The sequence below is a fragment of the Artemia franciscana genome, chromosome 16 (assembly GCF_032884065.1).
Source record: "Artemia franciscana chromosome 16, ASM3288406v1, whole genome shotgun sequence".
NCBI lineage: Eukaryota > Metazoa > Arthropoda > Branchiopoda > Anostraca > Artemiidae > Artemia > Artemia franciscana.
Window position 1 is genome coordinate 9,864,281 of NC_088878.1, and position 23,679 is coordinate 9,887,959.

Below are 23,679 nucleotides of genomic sequence, written 5' to 3' on the forward strand. Positions count from 1 at the left end.
AAATATATTTTATTTGATTCTAATTTTTTTTAAATTATATTATTACTATTATATATTATTATTATTATTAATTACATTAAATTTAATTACAATTATAATTATATTAATATTAATTATAATTTATAATAAAAAATATAATGTAATATAAATAAATAAATATAACATGTGACAAAGATAGCATTTTATGTCACACAGAAAGAGATATCTATAATAAGAGGAGTATTATCATCCTGCAAAAACCATATTACTGTTCAGAAATATTCCTGGGAATGAAAAGAGATTATAAACTAATTTCCCCCCCCCCCAAAAAAAAAAAATTATATACTTCTCCCACCCACACAAAGATATTCCAGCCCTCCTCCGTATTAGCTCATCTGTAATTATGCATTACTGTATACAATTTTATAAGGCACCAAATGAATCAACTTGGATGAAGTTTTGAAACAATTATCTATATTAACCGTAAATTTTGTATAGAATACGTTCAACTTAAAATTTGGGTAAAAGAGGGCATGGGGCGGATTCCCTCTGATTACTCTCTGATCTTAAAATGGGAACTAGAACTTTTAATTTCCAATCAAATCCCATGCTTCAAAGTTTATAGAGTCATTCTCTTCCCTAAAACCTTACATACCGAGCGGGAATTACTTACAACCCTTGGATCCAGGCTTTACGGGGCTGTGTCAACTCGAGAGGCATTGTTATATGATGCATGGACTATTTTGAACAAAATGGCTATCTCAAAATTTTTATCAGATGCATTTGTGGAAAAATGGCGTGAGGGGCCTAGTTACACTCTGATTAATTTTTACCCTTAAAAAAGGAACTAAAACTCCCAATTTCCGATTGAATGAACCTGATCAAACGCTTTAGTGATACCACTAATACATACACTTGCCTATGTTTTAAACTTCTTTAAGTTTTGGTAAACTCATGAAATCATAAATTCAAAATTGAGAAATTTTGATGAAAATCAAACAGCATGTGTCGTACTTCTCATATTTTGATTTAGGACAGTCACCTGATCATTCACGACCACACCCTAAATGATCCTGGGCAGGGAAGAGCTAAAAAAGAGCGGGCAACATGCAGATGAAGTAGGGGGCAGGGGGAGAGAGAAAGAGAGCTGAGACTAAAGCGCTATGCAATCAGGTTGATGAAAATTTGTGTAGGATGGTAAGGTAGGATTATGTAGGATCGGTGGCTCGAGAAGCACTTGTTAGGACTTTCCGATTGTTCTGATTAAAATGAATGTCTTGAAATTTTGATACAACGCCATGCATGACTGGAGACTACGAGTGTGCTCCAAGGCAAAAAGGGCGTTGTCTACCACCCTCTGAAAAAGTTTCACACTAAAGAGAGCACTATACCTTTTAATCAAATTAAATATAAAAAAAAAAGTTTTTTTTTTAACTGAAAGTAAGGAGCGACATTAAACCTTAAAACGAACAGAAATTACCCCGTGTATGAAAGGGGATGTTCCCTCTTCAGCGCCCTGCTTTTTACGCTAAAATTTGACTCTTTCTCTCAACTCTACTTTTTAGAACAGTATAAATTTTAGCGCAAAGAGCAGGGCGTTGAAGAGGGAATCCATGATTTGTCTTCTGGCAAAAAATACAAAATTCCACATTTTTGTAGATAGGAGCTTGAAACTTGTACAGTAGGGTTCGCTGATACGCTGAATCTGATGGTGTAATTTTTGTCAACATTCTATGAATTTTAGGGAGGGATTCTGCCTATTTTCTGAAATAGGGCAAATTTTCTCTGGCTCGTAACTTTTGATGGGTAGAATTAAACTTGATGAAACTTATATATTTAAAATCAGCATTAAAATGCGGTCCTTTTGATGTAACTATTGGCATCAAAGTTCCGTTTTTTAGAGTTTTGGTTACTATTGTGCCGGGTCGCTTCTTACTACAGTTCGTTACCACGAACTGTTTGATGAGCCGTATTTAAACTTCCACACTTCTGCTGGGTTATTCGTTCCACTTCATGAAGTTGGGAAAACAATATATGACAGACATCTCACTCTTTGCTGCACTTGTTTACTCTGATGCTGCACCCTTGCAGAGAGTTAATTTCTTTCATTGCTTAAATTACATGGAGACGCAGATCCCCCAGACCAAATGAATATGTAAAACTTTGAATGGTTGAAAATTTGACCGAACCTTGATTCCCAGGCATATGTCTCAGATAAAAAGTCCATCAAACTTATCAATAGAATCGTTTCAAATCTATTATTCTTCAAGAGCACTTGCCAAATATTCCATCACCGAGACCTTTCTGCTTCGGACATTTCTAAGCTCTATTCATTTTTGAACAATTTAGAATAATCCTTTACCCTAGATTCCTTTTTATAAGTACAATAGGATACCATATTCCATCTTATTGAATAAGATGAAAACTCGGATGTTCAAACAATGCTTTACTAAGGAAGAAAACAGAAAGCCAACGAAAGAGGGAAAGGGAGGATCTCTCACAATAGTTTTTTTTTAAATCTTTTTCTATATCATCAAAAGGTTATTCAGCTGAGAGCATATACAGAATTAATACCGAGATTAGAGAAAAGGTTGTCTCAAAGAAGAGTCTCTTTTTAGCTTCAATGTTGGATTGATATTCCAAATGGGATTCTTTGTTATGAATATAATGCACGTTGCTTTGGAACATGTATTGTTCACTTTTGGTTCCGCCTTCTTATGAATTAAATTCAGAATGACTTAGAAATAATATCTTTTCCTACTTCCTTTTTATAAGCGAGTTCACAATTTTTTTTCGTATTTCTTTTAATATCTTCATTGGAACAAAACTTTGATCTCTTGCATTTATTTTCATGAAAGGATATTGTTGGTTTAAATAAAAAAAAAATATTAAACTTTCAGGGTCCAAGCCCAAGATAATTGTGGCTAAAACTTCTATGTTATATAGAAATGACGTTTTTCAAACAGATAAAATAGAAAAGAACGGTTAAAAACCAAAACTGATAAGCCCATTTTTTTAATTCTCAATATTTTAGGATCAAAGTACTTGATTGACTTTTAACTTTTTTGTCAATGTTGTCACCAATGTTCCCTAAACAAAACAAAAATTAATGCCAAGAAAGCATAGACGATTTTAGCTATTCCAGAATACGAATTAATTGGAAACTAATCTTGGCAAGTCGTTTTAGAACTAAAGGCTGCTTGAAACATTGCAATGCTCAAATACAGTAACACCAAAAATCCAAGGGCCAGAAAGTACCAGAAATCTAGAAACACCGAAAAAAACACAATATATGTAAAAAAAAATCTCTAAGACACACGAAGAATCTAGAAAATGTGCCTAAAACATCATTTAATCTGACACATTTTCCAATTAAAAGATAAAGACATTGCCAAAAATACCAGCCACTTCTCTTCTTTTTATTTATTTTTTCCTAAAATGTGGAAAAAGTCTCTAAAAACTCAAGAAGAACCTGGAGAATCTATTTACACCGTAAAATTTGAAAAAAAATCTATTGAAAATCAACACATTGAAGCAAAACCAACCTCTTATCTTCTTTTATTTTTCCTTGGACTTCATTTACTTGGCGCTGAATAGCTCATGCAGCAGCATTTCAAATGCCACCAAACGGTACAGCCTCTCTGATAGGTAAATATATGGTTATCTATGCCATCTTCTTTTATTTATTCTGCATTAAATAGTATCAATAACTAATGATAGCACCATGTACCTTGAGGCACACAAAGCTCCATATACACCTTCTCCCACTCTAGATTTTTAGTCACTGGATTTCTATAGAAATTCAGCTAATGTTACCAAGAAACTGCGTTCCACGAAAAATAGAGCATATCTGATAGTTTTTTCGACATTAAGGCCGTGATTAAGTGAACTTGAAAACATCGAGCTTCAGAATTGAAGTTAGGTTAGCCTTCTGTCTTTTAATTCTCTAGAGACCGTCGGTTGTCAAAACTTCAAATAGCACCAATTATCAAGTCTTGTGAAAGGTCTTGATAGACAGCTTCCTTTGACGAGATGCTTCAGCCGAAAAATAGTAATATATTTGGCTGCGTCTTGCAAAGCTTGGTTACCGACCAAGGGAGAAGAGAAAATGAGCAAAAGAGCACTATCATTCTCAAGCACAAAATGTCCATGTGTATGCAACTGTGACGGCATGCATAGAGTGCATTTTAAAATTTATTGTTTTTTCCACTTTTTTTCCTAGGGATAGGCTATTTAAAATACCTCAGTTGATTAATTCGAAACTAAACACCGAACTTAGTTGAAAGCTTTCTTCGAGGATTCTTAGAAAACCAAAGTTTTCTTACAAATTAAATTAAAAAATGAACTGAAAGTAAGGAGTGACATTAAAACTTAAAACAAACAGAAATTACTTCGTATATGAAAGGGACTGCTTCCTCGTGAACGCCCCGCTCTTTACGCTGAAGTTTTTTACTGTTTTAAAAAATAGAGTTAAGAGAAAGAGTCAGACTTTAGCGTGAAGAGCGGGGCGTTGATGCGATTTCTACAACCTACCTACGGCGTACAATCGTTGAGGTTCTTTTAAAATTGCGTGTATTTCTTAGTCCACAAGCTTATCGGAGTAAAACATTTTACGCCCCCCCGCTAAAAAAAAATCCCGCCTCCGCCCCTGATTTAGCCTATGCTTATGAAGTTTAAACATGATTTAGAAGTGTTTGCGCTTCAGCAACAACATTAATCCGTTTCTCTGTGTGCATTTTCCGATTTTCTTACATCCGTAACACGTGGTCCGTCTAGAGTTAAAGAAAATTGGATAAGTGTGAACCTAAGGTAACACTAATTTGTGGAAGCTAAACATTTGTAATAGAATTATAAATATGCTAAGGCCTAGAGGCTTAGTTCAGTGACTTTAAAAAATCCTTTGAACCGCATACTGAAACTCAAGGCCCCAGATGCCAAGCTTCATCTAACCCTAGGATATTCAATTACAGAGAAAAATTTTGTCTTTCTTGTTGACTTAATATTTCATAAGAAAAACGATTAAGTTTTGTGCTCTTTTTATTGGTTCAAAATTTGACTTTGCGACAATAGGTAAATACAACATTGGGTAGAGGCCGACACGGGAGCCAAATTTTCATCAGTGCCCCACACCCAAAAAAATCATTCTGTATCAGCCCTGTTAAGAAATGCCGGGACTGGAAAATAGATAACAAAAAAAATATTGGAACTATATATGTTCGAAATTTAACTATTAAAATAGATTTAACATTATCAGTATTTAATTATTTTAACATCTAAATTAGACTAAACAACGTTTTAATATTTTATTTTAATACTTTATATTTTACAAATATTTTAGTTTTAAAATATAGTACAATAATGTATCTTATTGAGTTCTTTATAATCTTTACCTTTTTTCATCCGAACAAAAAGGAATTCGAAAATACGAGGGGAGCTTAACTTATAATTTTCCCCCTTTTTTCGACACTCTAATTTACCCTACTATTTTAATTAGTATTAGAAGAAATAATGATAGAAGATATCTGTGTCCTAGCAGTCCAAAAGCACCAGATGTAAAAGAACCCCAACATCACAATTGGAAAAAGAAAATTATAGGTTTGACCTGGAACATTGAATAACTTATTTACTGAAAAACTATTGTTTTGAGGGAAAATGGTTGTTGAGTAATGAAATCAGAGCCCTTTCATTTCACGTCTTTTGTAATTTGACTAATTGACTTTTACGGTTTTGCCAACCCTTCTAATGTTTGGGGAAACAAAGGTTATGGCATGGAAATCCAGGATTTAAGAATCCCTAAAGGGGAAAACATTCTTATTGGATTGTGTTTTATTGTGTACATAAGCAAACTTAATTTAGAAATGTGAAATGTTGACAATTGAATTTCGAGACAAAGGTTGAGTTATTTGAAGTGCAATTTAATAAATAAAAAATCAAAGGGATGGGGGTGAATTTTCAAAAATAATTTTTTTTTTTCATTGTACACAGCCATAAAAAAAAAGGATATTTTTTTTTACCCTATAAGTCATTTGTCCAAAAAAGCAGAAAAAAATAACTTTGAAATAAAAAAAAATAACTTTAAAATTTAACCTTAACAAAATTTTGATTGAAAATATGACGCTCTCTCTTTAATAGTATATATTGCTAGAGTAAATTCAATAGAAACTCTTTTCAAGCACGCTTTGCAATAGCCTAGGTAAGATGTAGGTATAGAACTCAGAAGTCCGTACTTCTTAGACGGCTTGACACAATCAATTTTTACAGTATAAAAGGTAAAGAATACGGCCTACGCAGTAAATATAAATAAATAGAAAAGTTAATAAGGGATGCCAATGGGAGGCAGGGGACTATCATGTCGTGGATGTTTTTGTTCTATCTCCCGCATTTCGAAAAATACCTTTTTAACATTTTTCATTGAAAAAATGCCCTCCTTCCAGACTGCAAGAATACAGTCTTCTTCTTAACATTTTCGTGAATTGGTGCCACTGAAGATACTTTAAAGAACTGGGAAGGCAATCGTCACGTAATTTAGCTTCTATTTTCCTGTGTTTTTTTTTTTGTATCTGTTAGTTTAATATCCTTGAAACTAATTCTTGATTACTAAGTCCTAACTAAGCGAAAGAACTCAGACTTGTAATTATATGCTAAAAGACTTTATGTTGGTCGAAACTTGGAACGTCTAACCCTAGGACATTCAATTACAGAGAAATAGTTTGTCCTCCTTGTTGACTAAAAATTTCATAAGAAAAACAATTAATTTTTGTGATATTTTTATTGGTTCAAAATTTGACTTTGCGACAACAGGTAAATACTACATTGGGTAGAGGCCAACACTGGAGCCAAATTTTCCTCGGTGCCCAACCCCCAAAAAATTATTTTGTATCAGCCCTGTTAAGGAATGCCAGGATTAGAAAATAAATAACAAAAGAACACCGGAACTATATATTTTAGAATTTTAACTATTAAAATAAATTTAACATTATCAATATTTAATTATTTTAACATTTAAATTAGAAGAAACAGCGTTTTAATATTTTATTTTAATACTTTAATATTTTACACATATTTCCAGACCGTAAGAATGCATTCTTCTTCTCAACATTTTCTTGGATTGGTGCCGCTAAAGATACTTTAAACCAATGGGCATTCAACCGTCACGTAATTTGAGAAATGAGCTGTGTAATAGTCGTCTCATTGACGAGAATATTTTTTTCCACTTTTTTTTATCAGAAAGTATTTGTAAGCGCTGTGTCAAATTATCTGTAATTGCCCAACCTTTTATTTTAATGTTTAAATAAAGTATTTTTTTAACATATAGGCCAACTGGGTTTTTCAATTGAAAGGGAAAAAATACTGAAATTATTCCACTCTCCTAAACGGTTCACATTTTTCAGTATATGCAGGTGTGTTCATGGTACTGCAGAAACAGTTTCTTTGGGCATTCTTTTTTTAATATGCGATTTGATTCTATAATTAAGCTGTTATACTATAATGTACACACTATCTTTTTATTTTAATCTGTTGGATGTAAAAGACAAGCTCGAGAGTCTTTTGCAACAACCCGTCCAACAACTAGCTTTTTAGTAGAAATGTAGGCATGTTGCACTTCGTTTGAATTGGAAACATGTAAAGAGTCCAAATTTGTACGACTGGATGATCAAAAAAGAAGGCCATTAGCCTTTACAACACTCCGACTCAACTTAAAACCGATCAAAGACGCCTACAGATGCTAAAATAGATAAATATTTTATCAATTAAATGATTGAAAGACAATAGGTAATACAGCTACGTGAGGTCTTTTTTATTGGCAATCCTTCCTGATTGTATTTCTTTCATTATTACACACCGTTTGATCTGCTCCACAGTATACATCTGAGTGGGTCTATTATAACCAATTTCACGGTTTCAATGTCATTAGCAACAAAATATAAAATGGAGAAACTTCTAGACCAATGTCAAAGTCCATTGTTACAATAGGTACAATAGACAACCCTCAAAACGGTAGCTGAATACCCTGAAAAGGTTTCCATTCAAACAGTTCAACTGGTAATTTACCATTCAATAGATATAATAGCTCAAGAACGGGAAGGATTAGATATTGTTTATTTTGTCAGATTCATTATTCGAGGGTGATAAAGCGGTTTTTGTTAAATTAAAGCGATTCACATCAAGCGGAACAAAAGGCGGACAAAAACCTCGAATTTATCTTTTGTCACCTGGATCATTTAGTGTAATTTTCTATTTACATGCCATATTATATAAAGAACGAAAAATTGAAATATGTAACCTACATCAAGGTTTCCCAAAAATATAGGGGATGCTGGACAGGGTTGCCAATTATTAAAAAACAAAAACCGGAAAAACATTAAAAATCCACGAGCCTCCAAGAGATTATCAAAATATAAGTCATATACAAATTACAGTACCTCACCAAAATTGACTGAAAACACCTTTATTATTTTTCGGCAGTTAAAAATGGTTCTTTGAAAACACTTGGCTTAAAAAATTAAAGTGGAAAACCTTGTCTAACTGCTAAGTGTATTTTGATAAAAAACCTAAATTTTCGGGTGTTTCCTCAGACAACTCAAAAATTTATTTTCGTTTGGCTTTAACTTCTCTTGGGAAAAGCTGAAACATACAATGACATTAAAATGATTCCTTGCAACAGTTGAAATGGAAATCAGCCTAATTAAATGAATTGCATAGCCACTTGAATTTAAACCATTTATACTTGGCACTTGGACCATTATAATAGCTGCTTACGAACTGAAAAATCATGCATTAGTTGTGTTTTTTTTCTTTTTAGTTTTTAATTTTTTTTACTTATGTCCTGGTCGTCATTTATACTCCCTGTATCCCGGTCGTCATTTGTGTCCCGGTGCTTTGTTGATGGTGATTGCTAATCGAACATTCCTTGTGTCCCGGTCGTCATTTATATTCCCTATGTGCCGGTGTCCCGGTTGTCATATATATATATATATATATATATATATATATATATATATATATATATATATATATATATATATATATATATATATATATATATATATATATATATATATATATATATATATATATATATATATATATATATATATATATATATATATATATATATATATATATATATATATATATATATATATATATATATATATATATATATATATATATATATATATATATATATATATATATATATATATATATATATATATATATATATATATATATATATATATATATATATATATATATATATATATATATATATATATATATATATATATATGTTTTTAACTACGTAAAACCTGCGAATAAACAACATTCTTCGCTGTCCCATTGTATGTGCATATAAATAGATTGTCAGGTTTACCGACTCTTGAACACCCAACATATAATTGTCCATGGGAAAAACAATCGGTATTTAGATCTATGCCTCATTATTCTAATGATTGCCCTTCAGCTTTGCTGATGGTGATTGCTAATCGAACATTCCCTGTGTCCCGGTCGTCATTCATATATCCCCCCGGCATCCCCGTTTTAGTTGTATCCCTGTGTCACGGTCGTTATTTATACTCTCTTTGTCCCGGTCGTTATTTGTGTCCCGGTGTCCCAGTCTGTACTTTCTCTTTGAGTGTCCCGGTCGTCAATTATATCCCCTGTGTCCCGGTCGTCATTTGTGTCCCGGTGTCCTGGTCGGTAATTTCGTCAGTCGACAAACATGACGTCAGCCGACAAACAATTTCATGACGGAATAATTCTCAATCCTCATAATGACGTCAGTCGACAAACATGACGTCAGTCGACAAACATGCATGACGTCAGTCAACACACAAACAAACAACTTACATATACTACCGGGCCCCATCATCACTACTTGACAGGTCTGTATGTATTGATTCTCATAAAGCAGACAATGTGAGCCTCTTATTGATGTTATGGTGCCCCCATATGTTCGATACAATCGCCCCGGGTTAAATACGAATTCTACCTTAAAGTTGAGACCTATCTAGATTGATTTTGTGGCTAGAAATGGCAATATGATAGTTTTATGGAGAAAAAACTATCTAGCCGATTTCAAGGCTGGGCCCTGGCACTCGACTCGCAGCAGTCTTATAATATATTGATTTTCGTAAAAGCTAGTCTTCGAAGATCAGATAATGTGAATTTATTCTTGATGTCATTGCTTCAGGTTAGGTTCGATGCAACCACCCTGGGAAAAATACTAAAAATACAAAGTATTCTAGCAAAAACATATTTTAAATAAATACACAGTTGCTCGTTTAAAGGGGGTATATATATATATATATATATATATATATATATATATATATATATATATATATATATATATATATATATATATATATATATTCGTTATTTCTTTTGTTTTAAGTCACGAGTCGTCCAATAAGCAATAATGATTGAGTTGAGAAAGTCTGGCATGAATTCAATTCCTCCTTTCTACTAAAGCATCAAAGAATCTTCCATTTCATAGGATTGTTTCCCTCTGTAAATCGCTGTGATTCTCGCTGTTGCTTCTTTCCTAACCACAGTTTTCATTTGCGATTTTATTTATTCGTTGTGATAATGGTTGTCAAATTTATTCTAGTCCCAGATCTCGCTTGCGCGTCATTTTCGTGCGTCATCACCCCAGACTTTTTTCCATGCCTTTTACTTTAGCTGTTCGAGTTAATTCAAAATCATACATTCCAAGGCCTATACCCTCTGAAATATCTGAAGTTGGCATAAAAAGCGTTTTATTCTTTAGTTTCAAATAATACGGTGGCAAATCAGCACTTCAATTAAAGTAAGAAATTCTGTCGTGAATTCAATTCCTTCTTCCTGCTTAACACGTTCCTTATTCAATCGTAGTTTTCTAAAATATCTAACTTAACGATGACACTGCGATGACACAGGAGACCATTGGCACTGCTCTTCAATGGTTTCCTTAACCACTGCTATGTCCCAGATTCCCTTACTGAGGTTTGTCTGGTTCCTATTCCGAAGTCGAACGCCGGTGATATGCCATCGTTAAGCAATTACAGACTGTTTGCTCTAGCGGCTGCCATCTCAAACTATTTGAAAAACGTCTATACTCTTTGATATCGTCCCAGATTGATTCATCGCATCATCAATTTGGGTTCAAAGAAGGGTCTTTGACGGAGTTCTGTGTGTTTATCCTTAAATCTGTAGTGCAATACTTTTGGCTTTTTTCTTGATTGAACCCTGAGAAGCTCCTTGACAAAATAGACACTAAAATTGTTGACCGTCGTATCATTGGAACTCTTCAATACTGGTTTGAAGTGCAGCGTTTCAAAATCAAATGGAGTGGTTATTTCAGTGAGTCTTTCCCTGTTTTGAATGGCGTGCGGCAAGGTGGGGTCCTCTCGCCATTGCTGTATAACCTTTATGTGGACGATCTTAACCTGCGTTTGGCACAAACTGGGGTTGGCTGTTTCATTGGGGGTGTTTGCTTCAATAACCTAAGTTATGCTGATGACCTGGTTATTTTAGCTCCTACGGTGGCTGCACTTAACCATTTACTTTCAATATGTGTTGAGTTTGCGTCAGCCAATGATATCGTGTTCAACACGGCTAAGACCCAGTGTATGGTGTTTATTCCCCGGGGAACTCCTTTGAAACATATCCCTATGGCTTGGCTTTCTGGAGTGTCATTATATTTTGTTGGATCCTACAAATACCTTGGATTCACGGTGGCTCCGACTCTGAATGATGAGATTCATGTTAAAGCACTTTCACGTTCACTGTGCTGCAGGGCTCATTCGCAAGTTACTCATTACTCATTACTCATTCACAGGGCTCATTACTCATTCGCAAGTTCGGGAGTTGCGACCTTTCGGTAAGATGCTTTCTTTTCAGAGCTTACTGCACTCCGTTGTACGGTCTAGCTTTTGTACCATCTCTGTCTATTAGGTGTGAGAATTCTCTTCGGGTTCTTTACAATAATTCTCTACGGTGGCTTCTTAATCTTCCTTTTAATTGTAGTGCATCTGGAATGTTTGTTGGCGGTGGCCTCCCATCTTTTCCTGAGCTGCGTAGAAAATCTTTTCTTTCTATCCAGACAAGGATACTTGCTTCGGATCCTCATTTTAATGCTTTCTGAGCCGCTTTTTCGCCTCTCTCTTCCACTTTGGCTGACTTGGTCTAGTTTGATTTACGCACAACAATTTTGACATGTTTAAATGTACCATTGGTATTTGAATGATTTTTTTTTTTGCTGATTGTTTTTGTGTGTTATTGATTTATCTGTTTTTATTCTATTTTTTTCTTTTTTTGTAAGTGGCCCTAGTTGGTACAGTATAATAAATAAGTTCAATAAATAATAATAACAATAATAATAATAGTATAATTATTGTGTTATTCTTTATTTTTCTTTCTCAGTTTTGTTTGCGATTCAATGTAATTTGTTGCTGTTTGTTGTTCCATGAAGTTGTTCCAAATTCCTGGGAGGGTGTATAGAGTGAGGCTTTGAATATATTGCGATAGAGGAGGAGGATGCGTAGCTGTGTTGACATCAGGCGGGTTGATACTGCGATGAGTTGTTAGTAGTAGTAATAGTTGTTGTTCCATGTCTTTTTCTTTAGCTGTTCGAAGTCCTTTGTCATTTTGTGTAACTTTGCACGTGTTTATATATATATATATATATATATAATATATATATATATATATATATATATATATATATATATATATATATATATATATATATATATATATATATAATATATATATATATATATATATATATATATATATATATATATATATATATATATATATAAATAAGTTGTCTGTGTGTGTGTCGAGTGACGTCATTTTTGTGTGTCGACTGACTTCATGTTTGTTGATTGACGAAATTAAACACCGGGACATCGGGACACAAATGACGACCGGGACACCAGGACATCTATATATATATATATATATATATATATATAATATATATATATATATATATATATATATATATATATAAATATATATATATATATAATAAGTCTTATATAATAAGACTTAGAAATAATCCAAAATTGCCAACCAAAAGTTATCAAAGTGACTGCAATCTTTTGAAATTCCCTTTTTATAGCTTGAAGAGAAGTCGAATTATTAGCGATATGTAGTGAAGGTAGAACCCGGAATATATAAAAGAATAGTAATTACAAGGTAAAAAAAAAACATCCATTTTGTACGAAATTTATTTTCAAATCTTTCCACAAAAGGCACCATATCCACAAGTGTTGAGACTATTTTAAAAGACACATGACAATATATAAAAAAGGGTAAAATACAGAATAAAAATCTAGCGTATATATGAAAATAGAACCTTATAATCGAGATAGGACGAGTCATAAGCAAGTACAAAATTTGGATCCAAAAGCTGAGATATCCCATAAATATACATATGGACATATGTATATGATAAACACACTTATGTTCCTATTCATATAGATCCATATTCACATTCATATACAACATCTTCATACACATTTGCTACACGTTCAAATAAATATAACTGTATGTATATGTATCTGACCAAAAGTTAATAAAATCAGAAACAACTTTTTAGGTAGAAGTTTATTTTAATGAACAAAAATGACATAAGATTATATAATTAATTTTCAATTTTTGCTAAGTGAGGTAGAGGGGGCATCTAATACCAATTTTGGTAAAAGTACAATGAGATTACAGAACGTTTCGAAACAAATAGATGGCGTCGGATGCCTTCGCAAGAACCAATTTTTTCAACTTATGGATATTTTATTTATGAAAACAAATATAAGAAGTTGATACAAAATATGAAGAATTATTTGACTGTAAAATAGTTGAGATCGCCTGTCACGCAAAGGTATGTATGTTATACGTAGCTAGACATATATCACGTGTGAGTTTGCAGCTTATTAAACGTATATTAGTAATCTGGGGAAAAGGTTAGCAAAAATCAGAAATATTACATCAAACACATTTTTTCATATTAGAAAAACAGAAAATACTAATAGTAACTTGACAAAACATACGAAAAACTGAGAAACCAAAGTTTGCTTATAACTAATTCTTAGGTTTTCAACTTTAATTTTATCTTATACATCTTCTACAAAAAACAAAACGAAAAAACGCCTTATCCATATGTGTGTAAACTATTTTGAAATAAAAGGAGAAATATATAAAAAGATTTTAAAAGGATGTAATTAAAAATAATATTTTTTTTAAATGAAATGTTAGAGCCACATCTAGGATAGAAAACAAAACACCTAGATTTTTTTTTTAATTTTTAAAATTGTTTCTAACAACGTTTCTTTCTAATATTTTTTTTTTTTTTGGCTGTTTTGGACTTCTATTTTTATCTTATATATCTTCTACAAAAAACGCCTTATGTATATGTGCCCAAGCTATTTTGAAATACAAGGGTAAACACAACAAACAAAAATTTTAGAAAGAAATGTAATTAGAAATACTATTTCAAAAAAGATGAAATATTGGAATTTTATATCGGATAGAAAAAAAGCCAAATCTTCTACTAAAATCTTTGGAACATTATTTCTTTCTATTTTTTGGCCATGTTGTAGTTGATTTTTACTTCTTGAACTTACAATTTTTATCTTACATATCTTTTACAAAAAAAAAAAAAAAAAAAAAAAAAAAAAAAAAAAAAAAAAAAAAAAAAAAAAAAACTCCTTATTCATATGTGTCTAAGCTATTTTGAAAAACAACGGGAAACAAAACAAAAAAAAAAATATTAGAAAGATCGTTTATTAGAAATAATGTTTCAATAAAAATGAAACGCTACAAATACATCCAGATTAAAAAACTAAACACACTATTTTTTTTTGGGGGGGGGGGGGGATAGGGGAGCGGTGCAAATTTTGTCAAAAGCTATACTGCGTAATGTTGTTGGGCAGAATCTGTGAGGGACCAGAAAATGAAAACTAAAAATTGGCATTCAACGTAAGAGAATGGAACAACAAAAAATGAAGATCTCTGACAAGGAAAAACTGCAGAGAAAGAAAAGGTGAAAGGAGAGAAAGGAAAAACTGTGTTCCTCAAAAAGTTTAACAAACGTTCAAAGCAGTAGTTAGCAAAGTCATTCAATGTAAACTCCAAAATTATTTTATCTGTAAAATTTAAATATATCTATAATATATTTTACAATGCCATAAGAGAATCCCCCCCCCCCCCGGTGAAATCAAGATCGGTTAGCCAAGACTAAATCAGTCAACATTAATCAACTAATATTCCTTAACTGAACCGAAGATTGCAGTTTCTTATCAATAGTTCAATAGTTATCAATAGTTTCTTATCAGTTTCTTTTCCCATATTACGCTAAATTTCCTGATATTGTTTTACGAGTGTAGGTGTTTGTTTGTTTTTGTTTTGTCTCCTTTTTTCCATTTATGCTCCTGTTTTTCCTGTTGTTGCAGATTTTTCCTGTTTTTCCTGTTGTTACAGACTTCGATCACAAAGGTTATTCACACTTATTAACCCTACCTAAGCTATATAAAAGAAAGTATTCCTAAAGACTTTAGATCACTAGACTACTAAAAGGCTACTTTATGCGAGACTTTTAAGGGTCTCTCATTGGCTGTTGCAACGGCCAATCAAACATTTCTAGTAAAGATTATTCTGGTTTCACTCTAGGTTTTGCACTCTATTCCTAATGAGGGTTAGGGCTAGCAATGTAAAGTTTTAGTAATATGTTAAAAATACTAATATTTGCTTACAACTCACATGTGAACTTTGTCTTAGCTATATAAAATGTAGTACCACATTCACGAAGACAGGAAAAAACAAGGTTTTACCAAAGATTGCAATATTTTGCTTCCACATTCTTATCGTTCTTGCAAGGGCACATCCAGAATTTTCGTTAGGTGAGGGGGGGGGCAAAAAAACTAAAAAAAAACGCTTCAAAAAAAAATTTTATAGATATTTTTGCCTTAGCTATATAAAATATAGTCCCATATTCACGAAGACCGGAAAAAAAAGGTTTTAACAAAGATTGCAATATTTTACTTCCACAATCTTATCGTTCTTGCAAGGGCACATCCAGAATTTCCGTTAGGGGGGGGGGCAAAAAACTAAAAAAAAAGCTTCAATTTTTTTTATAGGTATTTTGCCTTAGCTTTATAAAATATAGTACCATATTCACGAAGACAGGAAAAAAAAAGGTTTCACCAAAGATTGCAATATTTTACTTCCACATTCTTATCGTTCTTGCAAGGGCACATCCAGAATTTCCGTTAGGGGGGGGGGCAAAAAAACTAAAAAAAAACGCTTCAAAAATTTGTTTATAGCTATTTTCACGTTTTAGTGTTAACTCTGGTTAACACGTTTTAGTATAAACCGATTAACTCTGGATACCAACGACCAATCAGGTCGTTTATTTTAATAAAATAAATAAGCCAATTATTAAGCCAATTAATAAGCGTTTAATAAGCCAATTATTTTAGCTTGAGGATCACTCTTCTTGTATCTCCATTTAATTTTGGAGCCTAGTAATGTAGAATTTTATATAATACCAAAATTAAAAAAAAAAACAATAAAAGAGAAGTAGAAAAATAAAAGACAAAAAAAAAAGAAATTTTCAGCTCAAACTAAATTTTTAATTACGATTCACGAAAGCTGACTACCTCTTGCTTATGACTCGCGTGTGAACTCAGCCTAAGCTATTTAAAAGATATATTACCAAACAATTTAAATCGCTAGACTAAAAACAATGCTATTTTACATTGCCCCTTGAGGATTTCTCAGCGGTCGTCCCATTAGCCAATCAAATACTACCAGCAAGGGTCATTCTGATTCCAGTATCAATATTAAACTATTTTTGCACCAATTTTTCGAGTCTAGCAATGTAAGGTTTATGGTAATAACAGGGTAAAAAATAAACAACACTTAGACAAAAAATCGAAACATTTAAGTTATGGAAAAAAAGAATAAGGAGAAAAAAGAATAAATAAGTTAAAAGAGAAATCAATTATTCACAACACAAGCCTTGAGAGAATTTCTCATCTAAAAAAATATTTACGCAGATCACATATTGCTCATTGAGAATACCAATCCATGACGGTCATGAGCATAGTTGCCAATCCTGGAGCTTTATCACTAGTGTACGTTCTTTTCTTGTTAGTAATTTTTATAGAATTGATTTCTAGTATTGTATAAGCTTTTTTTTAGCTGCTTCGTAAGACTTTTCCTAGATATTTTAGTCCTTATATGTATTTTTTAATTCCGAGAGGACAAAAAAAAAATACATTTGAAAGCAAAATAAACATTTTTCAGCAAAAAAAATTACATTTGAAAGCAGAATAAAAAAAAATTCTGGCGGAAAAATTACAAAATCTTCTGTGATTTTTGCGAGAAATGACAAAATAAATATATTTAACAGATTTCCATTTTAATTTTGTTTCTTCAGTATTAATATATTGAACAATTTTTCTAGTTGATTTTTATTTTAGTATGGTGACAACACTGGTCACAAATTAAATATGAAATTTTACACACAAGTCTTTGCTTTTCTCAACGGTTGAAAAATAAACAAGCTTAATAAGTTGGAAAACTGTATGACCTGTAAGAACTCAAAAATTACATATACGACCTTCAGGATCAATAAAAATGAAAGAGGAACTTCAAATAAAAGAAAAACAATATTGAAACAAAAGGAGGGTCACCTTTCTTAGCTATTTCATTATACCAAGAAAATCAATGTACTCAAGCATCTTTGAGTGATTTAGTGGCCGAATTGATAAACCCCGTGATAGAAACGAAAGATCTAAGCAAATGCATATAGTTCGTGCTGATTGTAATAAAAGACATTATATTACTTTAGAAGAATCTCTATAATACCCACGTCTTTTCTTTGAGAGCAAACAAGACAGGACCGGATCTAGGGGGGAAGGGGGAAAAGCACAGTCTACCTTCGCCCCTCCCCTCGAGAAAAAACCTAACTCTGACTCTGCTCATAAATAGTGAAACAAAAGTGTATGGGTAACTTCAATGAGCGGAAACTGGCGCTAGTGTCTATAAAAACAACACCATCTCGGATTTGGCATTTTCTTAAGTTTTGCAGTAGTACTCTTTTCAGAAACTGAGATCAGACACTTATTACTACAATAATTATGTCAGTTATACTAATTACATCAATTTTACCTTATTATCACACTAAAAAAGAGGTAAAGAAATGCCAAACGCTAGACAGTGATGATGGTTTCCCACCTATAACCGCCATACGATTAGCACCACTTCCAACTCTGGTCATTTACCCATAATCTTTGAGTAAGGCAGAAGGAAAGAGCTCAATAATTTCTATGTACGGGAATTTAAATATTATCCAATTTCTCAATTTAATTTTACCAACACTTGGCTTAGAGAGATGTTTAGTGGCTCATTTGAAAACTATCTACGTGCTTTTTATAAGTTCTACTATCTGTAAGTGTCATATAGTACTAAAATGGCCCTTTGGTGCCACTTCTTAAGTGTAAAAGCTTGGAAGTATAAAACGTTATCATCGTAATAGCTATGGTTCAAAACTCTTAACTGGAGATTTACCAGAAACCCCTACCATATACTCCCCCTCCCAGCCCCCTAAGTAGCTTGGTTCTAGTAACACAAACTAAGTAGCTTAGTTGGCTTCTAGTAACACAAACTCTTGGTTATCAACCAGAGATAACGTGACGGAAAAGAAAACCCACGATTTTAGTGTTTACAAATATTTTTAAGGAGAAACAATGCGCTTAAGTCATCTCAGCATTGAGTTAGACTATAATGCTTGACAAAAGAATTATTTAGCAATCAATTTCTTTTTGAGGAGGAGGGGAGATATCAAACCTTTGGAGTCATTCTTTAATATTGTACATATTTTAGATTCCGTCAAACTTTTTGGCACTTAAACCTTTAAAACTTAAGAGTGGCTAATTATTTTGGCTACTGAACGGCTCAGCTGAAAATATACTTGACGTTCCCTGATAAAGAACGTGGAATAATGCAATATGAAGACCTACTTTAAGCCTATCATCAACTAAGATCATTAATTTGACCAGTACCTTTGGATTTTCAGCGTCGCACTTCAATAACTTCTCAGCGTTAAGCAAGATCCAAGCTCCAAACACAGTACATTTTTTACATCCACACCATGGTTCTGGCACATACAATAACAAATGGGTATAACAGCCGAAGAGAAAGGCAAGCCCTCTTAACCAACCTCACACTTGAATGAAAAAGGATACGTCTGAGTGCACTAAAAATGTGCATTAAGTCCCCGACCCTCCTAATCGTGTACGATACTGCTTTAAACAATCACAAAAAACTCGAACCTATTTTATACCTATGATCATGAGGATTCAGACCGTCGATTCCGTTGTTGTCTTCTGATTTCAAGCCTTGCACACCGAGGACACTTTTCAGGATTAAAGCAGGCTGCATGAGCACAAGCACCACATTTTTCACATCTTTTTATGTTTTGCATAAATGGAAAAATGATATCGTCAGATCCACAGGGCTCACAGAGGAAACCTCGGGCTCGGCACAACTTTAAAAAAAAAAGAATTATAAAATAAAAAATCGTTAGATCATCAAGTGCAATTACTAAATTCATCTAACATTTCGTCATGCCCCGAAAAGGGCGTATCTAACATTATCAAAATTTTACAAGGTGAAAAATTTAGGCCTTTTAGACCTTCCTTAAATTCACCTGATCACAGAATTCCATAACTAAATTCGTCCGACATTTCGTCATGCCCCCGAAAAAGGACATATTTCATATTATCAAATTTTTACAAGGAGGAAAATTAAGGCCTTTTAGACCTTCTTTTTAAGGCTAAAATCATCTGATCACGAATTACAATCACTAAATTTATCCAACATTTCGTAGTGCCACCCCCCAACCTGAAAAAAAGGCCGTATCCGTCATTACCAAACATTTTACATACTACTATTACTGCTACTAACAGCTCACTATAGACTCAAGCCGCCTAAGGCTAACACAGCTACGCATGCTCCTCCTCCATCCCAGTCTACTCAAAGCTTCCCCCTTTATACCCTCCAAAGAACTTCCCATTTCCCTCAAATCGTTCCTTACGACATCTGCTAACTTCATTCGATGACGACCTGCTTTACGTTTGGCCATACACGGTTTGGCGACAAGGACAATTTTTGGCAATCTGTCATCCTTCACCCGCAGAACTTTCCCTAGCCATCTCATACTTTCTCTCGTTATAGCCCTAGAATGCGGGATTGAAGGACTTTTTCGTACAACTTATTATTTGATATACGGTCAGTCAGTCGGCTATCCAAAACAATCCGTAGGCAATTTCTCTGGAAAACATCTAGCAGCTCCTATTCCGCGCTCAAAGCGCACACACTTAAGAACAATATTTGACCACTGTCATCACTGCAGCTTCCAATATTCTAATCTTGGTTGACAAATTTATCTTCATATTCTTCCAAAAATTTTTCAGCAGAGAAAAAACACCCTGGACTTTGGCTACTTGTAACATCTTCAATTACACCAACCGTTTTACTAACAATACTTCACAGGTACATGAAGACTTTATCGATCTTTTCGCTAAACAGCATCACGACTACATCAACTACCTCTTAAAAACTTAGTCTTCTTGAGATTAATTTTCAAACCTATTCTTGCACCCTAAACTCGCAAAACTTCTAAAAGTTCCTTTATTGTGCTCACACTTTCACCTAGGATGGTTAAATCATCAGCATAATCTAAGCCTGGGTGAGTTTTGCTTTCCCATTTGATTCCGTGTTCTCTCACTGCCTTTGCTGTGCTACATAGAACAAAGTCCATCAAATTAATCCATATAAAACGGGGATAGAACGCAACCCTACTTAACTCTTGATACATTAAGTATAAAAACACAGAAACAAAGCATAAACACAGTATAAAAGCACAAAATACAAGTATAAAAAACAGGAATATTGATTTGGGAGTCAAAAGTGAGTATGTAGCCTGGCAACAATAAACTAATCTATAAGGCTTTTCATAGTCATACACCAGTTGTGATATCAGCAACTTTCAATATACAATTAAAATTATCTTAAAAACATAAGCATAAAAATAAATACTTTTTAATAACTGCAAAGTCACTAAACAGCATACAGGAATATTGGATTGTTTTATCAAGTAACATTTTGGTTGGTCTCAACAGCTATAATAGCAATAGTGAGTAATAAACAATCTTAAATTTTAAGAAATACACTTTAGTATTACTAAAAAAAAATGCTTTACTTGAATACTGTAAAAAGTGGCCTTAATCGGTTTACTTTTACTGTACAAAAATTCATTGTTTTGTGTTTTCAGTAAAGCGCTTGTTTTCTATAATCCTACAAAACATAGGGAAATATGATTATTTGGTTTAATTATACTAGCTTTATTAATACATGTTAGGTAGATTGTGAAGCAATAATTTTGTTCGTTTTAAGTTTCAACTTCGCTCTTTACTTCTCTCAACAAACTTTGTTTTTTAAAATTGATCGTTTTAATTTTTTAGGGGGGAGGGCAATATCCTCATACACGGGATAATTCCCGTCCGTTTTAAGTTTTAATGTCGCTCCTTACTTTCAGTTGAAAAAAAAAATTAAATTTCACATCGTTTTTCAGATAATACCGAGAAATCCATGCTACACAAAATGGTGTACACAATTTTTGAAGGAGGGCAACCTCGACAGTTAGGAAAGAGTAGCTATTTTACTAAGAAAGATTTTTAAGGTTTCCAAAATCTAAGCAAAATTTTGGTATGTCTAACATATTTCACTAAACATCTCCCCCCTCCCCCTGATAAACACAAAAAAAAATATTAAACATACAGATGTGGAATAGCAATAAACAAGAAAAAGTTGGAAAGTAACCTGACCACCAGGAAAATATCACACAAAAAAATTTTTTAATAGGTTCTTAGTGCTATGATTTCTCTATATACATTCTGTCTAATAAATAGTAAAGAAAGGAAATAATATGAATAAATAAATATACCAATAAGAAACAATAATATCTATTTATAACCCACTTACATCAAAAGATAAATTGTGTAGTAAACACAAACACACATCAAAAATAACATTACATAAAAAAAAACAATAAATCACCAAAAACAATCAAACAACAATAACGTTAAATAAATAAATTAATAAAACAAACTAATTAAACCATGGTGAGGCGACAAGCCCCAATACGCTGTTTCTGAAAGCTTTTCGTGTAAACCAGTCAGCTTCTCAGTAATTGCTTCTTCATTAGGAAAGTAAAACTTATTTATTATTTTTCGATTCCTATACCAAAGAGGAAGATAGAGAAGATATTTACAAAAACAGAAATAGGCCACCCGAATATCACTAAAATCCTTATTCCTAAGAATAGGATAAAGCCCAGAAAGGTAAAGAACAGAATGATCTAAGAAAGTAGAACAAAGCTTTCCAATGGCAACACGATTATATTTGCCTCGATTGACTACAATTCTCTGAAGATAATCCTTCTTTTAAGATACAGCTTCAAAGTGGTTCCTGAACCGTATGCCTACACTTCTCCAACCCCTAAGTGGCAAGGGGTCAGGGACCTAATTTGTTCCAAAAATAGTGCATGGAACATTTCACAATTCACAAAACAAATTCATAAAAATAGTGAATTAGCAGAAACACAATCATATATAAGGCAGAAAACTATGATTGAAATAAAAATGCCTGATTAAGGAACTGAACGCTTGTCACTCTGATTCGAAGTCTAACGCGCTATTAACCGAACTACGGCGGCTGATCATCGAATTCAATCTATTTGTTCTTGTAGGACCAAGTTGTGTAACTTACAGCCTTTTTTCCAAAGACTATGGAGAGCTATGTCATCACCAAAAGCATAATCATTGGAACTTATTCAGCAAATATATTTTTAATTGGCTATTATAAAACGATGCGGTAATAAAATCTTCTATTATAAAGAGTAAGAGCATTAAAATATATTTGGAGAAGCTCAACTTTTACGAACAAGAGGAGGGGAGGGGGTACGTCAAGGAACAGTAATTTGGAATATTGAGATTCAACTATTTGTTCTTCTATCAATTTCTTCCTTTTAAGAACATTCGATATTTTAAAAATAATTTTGCGAGCCCCAACGTCGGCTGACCGTGTTAAAGAGTTAATAGTGAATTCTCCCAGCGAACTAATGAGCTACTTAGGGGGCTGGGAGGGGGAGTATATGGTAAGGGTTTCTGGTAAACCTCCAGTTAAGAGTTTTGAACCATAGCTATTACGATGATAACGTTTTATACTTCCAAGCTTTTACACTTAAGAAGTGGCACCAAAGGGCCGTTTTTAGTGCTATATGACACTTACGTATAGTACAACTTATAAAAAGCACGTAGATAGTTTTCAAATGAGCCACTAAACATCTCTCTAAGAAGTTCTGCATGCCCAATGGCCCCAGCTTTTCCACTTGAGACATGGCACCAATAGTGCTATTTTCAGTGCCATTTGGCACATGCAGATGGTGGATTTTATAGGGAAAACGTAGATAGAAATATATAAGCTATAAAAAATCTGTCTACGCTATTTTGGTAGCCTGCTAGCCCCACCCCTTTAAAAATGGCTCAAAAGTGCCATTTTAATGCCATGTGGTACTTGCAGATGGCGGAATTAAACAGTTCGTGGTAACGAACTGTAGTAAGGAGCGACCCGGCTCAATAG

At 33.1% G+C, this 23,679-nt stretch overlaps 1 protein-coding gene across 3 annotated transcripts in view; it reads right to left on the bottom strand.

Annotated features, from left to right (window-relative positions):
* LOC136037043 (run domain Beclin-1-interacting and cysteine-rich domain-containing protein-like) overlaps positions 1 to 23,679 on the bottom strand; it is a 126,059-nt gene that overhangs the window by 48,643 nt on the left and 53,737 nt on the right. For 2 of the 3 annotated variants that reach the window (XM_065719460.1, XM_065719461.1), the window contains one exon: positions 14,838 to 19,522. In XM_065719460.1, the coding sequence (XP_065575532.1) occupies positions 19,325 to 19,522 (198 nt within the window). In that variant the 3' untranslated portion in view covers positions 14,838 to 19,324. Of the gene's footprint in view, positions 1 to 14,837; positions 19,523 to 23,679 lie in introns of those variants that run through there. The other variant, XR_010619855.1, reaches the window with a different exon arrangement.